The sequence below is a fragment of the Hordeum vulgare genome, chromosome 5H (assembly GCF_904849725.1).
Source record: "Hordeum vulgare subsp. vulgare chromosome 5H, MorexV3_pseudomolecules_assembly, whole genome shotgun sequence".
In the NCBI taxonomy this organism is placed as follows: Eukaryota; Viridiplantae; Streptophyta; class Magnoliopsida; order Poales; family Poaceae; genus Hordeum; species Hordeum vulgare.
The window spans coordinates 308,081,972-308,090,875 of NC_058522.1; the positions used below are offsets into that span (position 1 = coordinate 308,081,972).

Genomic DNA, 8,904 nt, shown 5'->3' on the forward strand with positions numbered 1-8,904 from the left:
GCGGCTCATTGTTGTTTTTTGGCGCAAGGGCAGAGGTTGATTCCACGAGGGAGAGGTGTTGTTTGATTCCCACTAAAACCTGGCGCTTTAAGAATGGATCGACCAGGGTGTAACCCCTAACAGGTTTAACCAAAGAGAGTTACAAGGCTCACATGAATTTAACCCCGGCCGGAGCAAAACCACGGGGTCCAACCAGCTTCCAGCCCCTGTCCCGATAGGTGTGAGTATTAGCGAACATGTCTCTCGAGGATTTTTTGTTGCCCTATTACCAAACATGGCCGGACCGGTGACCATTTTATTATACATATTTAAATTATTATTTTACACTTTTATTACATGTCTATATGATTTCTTGGTTGTCACTTCTTTTATTTAATTCTCAATATGTTTCAATTGTAGTAATAATAATAATCAAAGATCATTTAGCGATTACAACATATTGGATGTGAGTCTATGACAGCGACTTGATAGCTTTGGGGCTTGCCTTATCGCCATTGGCATGAGGTTAGGCTAGTGTGCTTGCATCATACTCTCAGTCTTGCTTTGGGGCTTGCCTTATCGTCATTGGACTCTCAGTCTTGCTTTGGGGCTTGCCTTATCGTCATTGGCATGAGGTTGGGCTAGGGTGCTTGTATCATACTCCCTCAGTCTTGCCTCATCGCCATTGGTATGAGGTTGGGCTAGGATGCTTGTATCATACTCCCTCGATCTTGCTTTGGGGCTTGCCTCATCGTCATTGGCATGAGGTTGGGCTAGAATGCTTGTATCATACTTCCTCAGTCTTAAAATAAGTGATTTAACTTTATGCTAAAAAAATTTAAGTTAGTACTCTAAATAACTATAGTTTGATAAAACTAAACTTATTCTTTCCAACTACAATTATTTGATACAGGAGTATAAACTGAGTCACCTGGGACTTCCTTATTTTGGGTCAGGGGTAGTAGGCAGGCTGGGTGTGCTAATTCTTGTGATTAGCGTTGTAAATCCGCCTTCTTTGCGGCTTCTTTAATATGATATGGCTTCTTTAATATGATATGCATGCTTGCGCGTATTTGAGAAAAAAATGATTACAACATGTGAGCAATTCCAACGAGCCAACGCATCATCATAGGTTACGACAAGCAAAGCGTACATGAAAGATGACCTGCTTTCTTTTTGCAAATAACATTCATACATTTTCACAACGAGTTGATCAACAGACTGCCAATGATGCTAACCTCCTCAAATATACACTATCACGATATTCACGGCTACAGCACTCTTTCTTCTTTTCCAGAAGAACACCTGAATACTTCTGACTGAGCTATGACCCTGCATATTTTGCGTCTACTTACTGAGTGGTCACGCTCTTCGCCAGATTCCTTGGTTGGTCAACATCGAATCCACGAAGAACCGTAAGATGGTATGCGAGCAACTGAAGCAGAGATGACAAAACATTCTTCAGTGGGCAAACTGTAGTAAGAAATTGAATTCGAAATTTGACCCAGAGAAAAAAGAAAGCTGGGACTAACCTGTAACGGTATTATGTTGATCACTGGCTGGAGACAGTCCGCAACCTGCGGAACTTCAATCACTCTGCAAGATCCGCCGGGATTGACAGCACAAGCATCTCCCTTTGAGCACATTATGATCAGACGCCCCTTGCGAGAGAGGAGCTGCTGGATCACTGACTGCTGCTTGCTGCAAAAGGAGAATATTAGTATTAGGTATTTTCCGTTTGAAACAAAAACCGATCAAGAAGCTCTGTTCAAAGCGACTACCTGAAGCATGCATCGCGTGTTGCAATGACAATGATGGGAAGGTTTTCATCCACTAGGGCTAGCGGCCCGTGCTTCATCTCACCAGCAAACATGCCTTCACTATGCATCAGCGCAACCTCCTTAACTTTGAGAGCACCCTCTAAGGCAGTGGCATAGTTATAACCTCTTCCAAACACGAGGAGCGATTCCGAGTCGATCAAAGAAGAGGCAAGCTCCTTCATTTCAGAGTCAAGTTTCAGAACTTGACTGGCATTGCCTGCACGGTGATGTTGCATACGTTTTAAAACGTCAACAGAAAATAGCACTTCCATTGAGTGCATAGTACATGGTTGATTCAAGTAAAATCATACTTGGGAGACTGAAAAGACCACTGATGATAGCTTCCCTTCTAACTTGGGTGGATATTTGGTCAGATCCAATAGCCAAGGCCATCATTGCCATGACTACTATCTGACTTGTATATGCCTGCACAATTTTCAAAGGCTGTTAGGGAACAAGATGCCAAAAAATTGAAAAGTACTGCAAGATGAGAATGCAGAAAAGCTTACCTTAGTGCTAGCAACACCAATCTCACAACCAGCGTTGATGTGAATTCCGCAATGTGTTCTTCTTGAGAGTGTGCTTCCAACAGTATTTGTTATGCCAACACAAAGTGCTCCATTTTCCAGTGCATAATCAAGAGCAAGAAGGGTATCTGCTGTCTCCCCTGACTGGCTAACAAAAACCGCAGTATCCTCTCTATAGATGGGACCTTGTCTGTCAAGCAAGTCACTTGCAACCTCCATAGTCACAGGGATACCTAATGCAAAAGTAATTGAAAGGATAGAAATACACGTTAAAAGGTCACTACCTAAATAAGCATTGCATTAGTGTTTTCGTTTCTAAAGCTTCCACATAATGATGATGCAGCAGGCAAACTGAACTGACTCACCTGTTAGTTCTTCCACAAAAGTTCTCGCAGCTAACGCAGCATTATAACTAGTACCACAGCCAATAAAGACTACTCTTCTACTGCGTCTAATTGTTTTGAGGTGTTCCTTCAGTCCACCCAAAAGAACTGCACCATCCTTTAGTCTACCCCTCATCGTTGTCGTCAGTGAATGTGGTTGTTCATGGATTTCTTTTTGCATGAAGTGGTCATAGTTTCCTTTCTTTATTTGCTCAACTTCCATCTCAAGCACAGATAATGCTCGTTGCACAGATGCTGGCTTCTCTTTGTCATGGTCAAACTTAAGGATAGACACACTGCCATCCTGCAATATGTAAATTGTTAGAATTTGAGTAGGTATAAACTATAAAGTGCAAGCTTCATTGAAGAAACGAAATGGAGCTGATAGTACGCCTTCGGCTTTAGTTTGGAATCACCGAAAAGGGAGGTTCAACAATGAAAAAGATTAAGGTAGTGAATCATTCTTCTTGGAGCATGGTAGCAGGCAAGCAAGAATAGTAGCATATTTTCCAAAAGTATATTCTCAAAACCACGCCGATCAAGAAAACAGCGTTTGTACTAAAAAGGAGGGAAAAGAACAATTATGGATAGGAATGCATACTAACTAAGAGAACACTTGAGCTGTACCTTGATATGAACGATTTCATTATCTTCAATAGCTAAATAGTTCTTGGTATGCTCCACTATAGCACATAAATCACTGGAGAAGAATAGCTCTTTAGGCTTTCCGTTTGCTGTCAGGGCTTTGACATCATTGAATGATTTCCCGCTCTTTTGACCACTCAATTCCTGAAAATACAGAAATAAGAGTCACTATTTGTACAACATAAAAGTTCAACTCAACAGAAGCGGAATTACAAGATCTACATGGTCATGTTAACCAAAAAATGGAAAGAATAGCAACACCATAATGATTGACAGAAAAAGGTAAATCATTACCAAACTATCCTCACTATAAAACAGACAGGCTTGTCCAGAAGACATTAAAACCAATCTGAAACCAGTAATACTGTGCAGGGATCAAATGAAATGAAACATGTGTCAACTAGCCATGTAATTTACTACATGGAGTACTTAATGTGGAACTTGTGAGTAGTTCCCCTTCACGATAAAAACATACGGCGAAAAGGCATATGCCGATCATATATATGCAAAAGCAGAACTAGCAACTGGCTTCATTTTTTCATGGGGTGAAACTTTATGGTGCTGATTTTCCGCATTTCATATTTTTGTAAGCAAGCGGCCACAAGCATGCAGAAATGACAAAGTGTGTGTTAACATGTTAGGGTCGGTAATACTGTGCACGTCAAAAAGCATACAAAATTAGAAGAATAATTTTGTATGACTTGAAGAGTGAACAACAAAAATCAGAGCATACCATAAAAACTTGCATGGACAAAATTAGAAAAATAATTTCTTAAGGTGCACCAACCAAATAGCAAGAAAATAAGCGGAATTACAAGATCAATATGATCACGTTAACCAAAAAACAGAAAGCATAGCAACACAACAGTGATCTGGGGAAGGATTATTCGAGGCAAGCCTTACCCCTGCACAGTGCAATGCAGAGAGGCCGCGTCGAAAATTATTACCAAATTATCCTCACTATAAAACAGACAGACTTCTCCAAAAGGACATTAAAACTAATCTGCAACCAGTATATACTGTGCAGGGGTTAAGTGGAATGAAACATGAGTCAGCTGGCCATGTAATTTACTTCATCGAGTAGTTGATGTGTAACTTGTGAGTAGTCCCCCTTCACGATAAAATACATACGGCAAAAAGGCATATACCGATCATATATGCGCAGAAGTAGAACTAACACCCTGCTTCAAGCTTTATGTTTTTTTGTGGTGTAAAGCTTTATATTGTCTCTTTGCTGTTTTTCCGCATTTCATATTTTTGGAAGCAAGCGGGCACAAGCATGCAGATACGACAAGGTATGTGTTAACATGTTAGGGTCAGTAATACCGCACACGTCAACTTGAAGAGCAAAAATAAATAAAAAATCAGAGCATACCATAAAAACTTGCAAGGACAAAATTAGAAGAAAAACTTCTTGAGGTGCACCAACCAAATAGCAAGAAAAGATACAAGGACTCTTTTGCTTACGTTGACACCAAGTATCAGTGTGCTGCCTCGTTTGCATGCGATCAGTTCGTTAGGGTAGTGTGGACTTTTAAAAATAAGGGCGTAGGCGCCTTCAAGCTGCCTCATGACTTCGTTAACAACTTGGCTAAATGTCACATCACCTGTGAAAACAATAAATTGTAAGAACAAAGAAGTCACTTTAAATAAAATAAATATCAACATGTTCAATAAGCAACTACTCCCTCCGTTCCTAAATATAAGTCTTTTAAACGATTTCACTATGTGTCTACATACGAAGCAAAATGATTGAATGTACACTCTAAAGTATGTCTATATACATCCGTATGTAGTCCACTAGTGAAATCTCTACAAAGACTTATATTTAGGAACGGAGGGAGTATTATCTTTGCAATATGGTAAAGCCAAGAGGCGAGGGCAGGCCTGGCACAGTGGTGAAGTACTCCCCACTTGTGCGAAGAGGTCCTAGGTTTGAACCAGCCTCTCTGCATTGCACTGTAGCAAAGGTAAGACTAGGTTCCTATAATCCCTCCCCAGACCCCACCTTGTGTGGGAGCTTCTATGCACTGGGTCTGTCCTATGGTAAAGCCAAGAGGCCTTGCATTGAATATGGTACAAGTAGTTGTGCTACATCATTCTGATGACTAAAAATCTAGAGTCAAAGATGCCAGGGTGAGTGCTGAAATATGTTGTCCACCTGACCACCTATCTCCAACAGGTGAGGTTTTTGGCAAATTTGTTCGGTGCATGCAATTAGATAAATATATACCTACTAGAATGCTCCAATTAAACTCATGAGAAACTACAGAGCACAGTATATCATGTGAGTTTCCGCTATAGCGACAATATCACATCATAAAGCACATATATACCTTCTCCATCATGAGCCTTATCAAAAACAAACTTTGCTAGCTTAGGGATGACTTCTGTGTCGGTATCAGACTCAAAGGTGAACCCATGCCGAGTAAGTGTCTCTTTCAGAACCTGTATAGACACATCACAAAGACCAAGTTAGAACACATCATTGCATCATGTTATCCATGCAATATTAATTCGATACTTGTATCACAAGGTTAATCATAATCATGCATACAAGTTTCAGATACTTGCGAGCCACAAAAGTGTGATAAACAAATTATCTTCTTGTGAATTATGATATTGCATATTCCAATATGGTTTACTTTAAACATTTAAAGAACCATTTAAACTGGAGTAACGGCACTTGAAATTTCCAGTTACTAAATAATCGACTGAACTCGGTTTAGTTTGTTTTTTCTTTGGGACATACTTTTGCTGTTTAGCAGTAATATATGAGATAAGAAGACAACCCATGTGGCGGACCGGGAGATTAAACTTATTATAGTCCTTCCCGCCCAAAAATAAATAAATTTTAGAAGTCCACTAGCACAAGGTCATCCTAATGGCAATAATGCACAATGCATGTGCATCTACAACTGTAAGGATAACTAGGATCAAGATCGAACTATACATATACAAAAAAAAAAACTATATGCTCCTGGTAAAAAAACCTGTATACAAGATCATAAGAACAGAGTAAGCAAACCTCATAGTTTGTGATGATGCCATTGTGCACGACCAAAAACTCGTCACCGGCGCCGGAAGATTGTGGGTGGCTGTTCCTCGGGGCTGGCACGCCATGTGTGGCCCACCTGGTGTGAGCAATTCCAGCATGCACATTGAATGCGGCATCCAAGTTCACATCCTTCTCATCAACCTCTGAAGAGCAAAACAGAAGTTGAGTATCCACTTGCCGTGCAACAGGATAAGTGGCAGAATTTGGAAGTGGGACTTGCATAAGTAAAATTGACCCAAAGCATGCGCCGAATTGCATCAATAACTGTCAGATGGCATAATAAATCTAAAAAAATTGACTTGATCCTAACGGGGTGAATTGTGTATTATCTGGAAAGATCCGGAATGCTGACGCCTATGAGATCCCGGGCCAAAATGCGAGGTGCTGACCGCAGAATTCCCCTCCCGAAGATCATCATCAAATCCAAAACGGAGCAGAGCAGAATCCAAATTGCGGAAGCTTTGGCCGCCTAAAAAGTAAAAAACCATGCCTACTCTGACCGAAAGGAGCGCCTAGAAGGCGAACCGGGCCTGAGCACAACCAGAGGCGGAAAAGCGGCGCTCACCGGCGTAGACGGATCGCACGAGGTTCTCGATCTTGCCCTCCTGCCGGTACACGAGCGGGGGCGCCCCGGCGTAGGGAGCCGGCGCGGAGCCGGGCACAGGCGACGCCGGGAGGTCGGCGTCGACCGCTATCCCGGACGAGTCGTAGCCGCGGTACTCGAGGCGGCGGAGGCCGTTGAGGAGCACCTCGAGGACGTAGCGGCGCTCCCGCGAGACATTGTAGTTGAGGTAGGCGAAGATCCCGCACATCCTCGGCGCGCGGGCCGGAGCTGGGGCGAGCTTCTGGAGGGCGGGCGGTGGAGGCTCGGAGGGAGGAGTCGAACGACCGAGCTGGAGGAGGAAGGAGGAAGGAAAAGGCCGCGTCTTTTGGGCGGAGGCTCCTCCTTTGAGCACGTTTTATATGTTTGGTGTGGGTTGCGACACCTGCTAACGGGAAGAGGGGGTCAGAGGTCAGTGGTTTAACTGAAATCAGGAGGGCGGAGGGTGCCGACGGCCGGCCGGCGTGGGAGGGGAGACGATCACGAACCGGCTGTGGAGATTGAGGATTGGGTCGCCTTCTCTTCTCTGCGATGTGGGGAGGAGGGCGTGATTTGGGTGAAGTGAGAAGACTTAAGTTTTAGAGCCATGTGTCCATGTTTAACAAACACGTTGCAAAGCTTCATCTACCATCACTAAAAAAAGAAGAAGAGGCAGATCCAACTACACGTATTAGCCGTCTGATTAGTAATCGAATGGTCTATAATCCACTAACGAAACCCTGTTAACGAAACACCGCTAATCCTTCGTCTTTCGTCTCTGCAAACCCACGTTCTCACGCCGCTTGCCCCGCCCCTCCACTTCCCTCGACCGCTCCTCCCCTCCTCTCCCAACCCTGATTGAGTCATTTGCGTGCGACATGGCTGTCGCTACCATCATCTTCCCCTACGCACAATTGGGCGACGAAGGGCGGCTACTGGTCTTGCTCGACAACTCCGACCTGCCGATGCTCATGGACTCTCCGTCTGGAGCCGACGACTTCGCCGCCCGCGCTTCGAGATCCACCTCTAGCGCCGCTCGGCCGCTTGAGCCGGACACGGAGCATCGGACTATCAAGATAGAGCCACCGGTGTCGCACCAGCAGATGCAGAGCCCCAACTACTTCTTCATGCCGGCGGCGACGGCCAACGGCAACCATGGCGGCGCCGGGTACTCACCCTACCAGGAAGCCATGGGGGACCAGCAGACCGCGATCTGCAGGCACTTCAAGCCGGAGGCAGCGTCTTCGTCGGCGCTGCTCAGCCCTTCGCTCGGCTTCTTCGTCACGGGCGCTCTCGCCGGCGCCGCGGACACCTCGTTCCCGATGCCGTCGTCGAGGTCGTACGTCTATCTGGAGGAGCTGTGTCGGGGCAAGCCTCTCATGGACTACTCCAACATGTGGTAGACTTGAAATCCATCCATCCATCTATCTGATTGACTGGATCGTCTCCATTTGCTTGCTGGTAGCTATAGATGGTTAATTTGATTGGTGCTAGCTCGTGGATTGATTAGCTGCTTCATTAATTTTCAATCAAGGATCGGGTTAGTTAGGAGGTGGTGATTCGAGGAGGATGGTCGATCGTGTGTTTGTTGATGCGTGCAAGGCATAATGATGGCCTGTGAGTAGATGGAGTGCTGATTAATCTTAGGCTAGGATGTGATAACAAACTGCTAGGAGGTATCTGTAGTTTGTATATGATTATCTGATTTCTTGCCATCATACAGTTTAGCGATTAGGGGACGAATTGGAGGGTAGGAGATATACCGAGACCGAGTTGATTCATAAATCTGACTGGCTGTTGATTGAAATGAATTATTCCCCTTCTATATGTTCTATTTATTTGATTGTTGTTAGATCTTGTATGTCAAGGTTGATTTGAGGGTCTTGGTTACTGGACAGTACCGTGTCGATTA

General features: G+C 44.1%; 2 protein-coding genes across 3 annotated transcripts; one reads left to right on the forward strand and one right to left on the reverse strand.

The window, feature by feature from the left end:
• Positions 1-1,129: 1,129 nt before the first annotated feature.
• Positions 1,130-7,579, reverse strand: LOC123395659 (glutamine--fructose-6-phosphate aminotransferase [isomerizing] 2-like). Of its 2 annotated transcripts, XM_045090684.1 has the most exons (12): positions 7,502-7,579; positions 6,978-7,398; positions 6,383-6,555; positions 5,691-5,802; positions 4,822-4,961; positions 3,337-3,498; positions 2,692-3,013; positions 2,309-2,559; positions 2,111-2,225; positions 1,761-2,016; positions 1,512-1,680; positions 1,130-1,414 (listed from the first exon to the last, which is right to left on the reverse strand). In XM_045090684.1, the coding sequence occupies exons 2-12, from the start codon at positions 7,222-7,224 to the stop codon at positions 1,331-1,333; spliced, it is 2,031 nt and encodes a 676-aa protein (XP_044946619.1). In that variant the 5' UTR covers positions 7,225-7,398; positions 7,502-7,579; the 3' UTR covers positions 1,130-1,330. The 2 variants fall into 2 exon arrangements, with proteins under 2 accessions (XP_044946619.1, XP_044946618.1); XM_045090683.1 differs by having other exon boundaries at positions 6,978-7,523.
• A 291-nt stretch (positions 7,580-7,870) lies between these two features.
• On the forward strand, positions 7,871-8,395 carry LOC123396642. Its single transcript, XM_045091521.1, has one exon. It carries the CDS (start codon positions 7,871-7,873, stop codon positions 8,393-8,395), a length of 525 nt encoding a protein of 174 aa, XP_044947456.1.
• The last annotated feature ends 509 nt before the right edge of the window (positions 8,396-8,904 follow it).

Excerpts from the sequence above, each read along its gene's own strand:
- LOC123395659 (XM_045090684.1), bottom strand. The coding sequence starts at position 7,224 with ATGTGCGGGATCTTCGCCTACCTCAACTACAATGTCTCGCGGGAGCGC. Across the intron at positions 3,499-4,821 it reads CACTGATACTTGGTGTCAAC|GAATTGAGTGGTCAAAAGAG; the intron begins GTAAGCAAAAGA and ends CTGTATTTTCAG. Across the intron at positions 2,017-2,110 it reads TGGTCTTTTCAGTCTCCCAA|GCAATGCCAGTCAAGTTCTG; the intron begins GTATGATTTTAC and ends ATCACCGTGCAG.
- LOC123396642 (XM_045091521.1), top strand. The coding sequence starts at position 7,871 with ATGGCTGTCGCTACCATCATCTTCCCCTACGCACAATTGGGCGACGAA.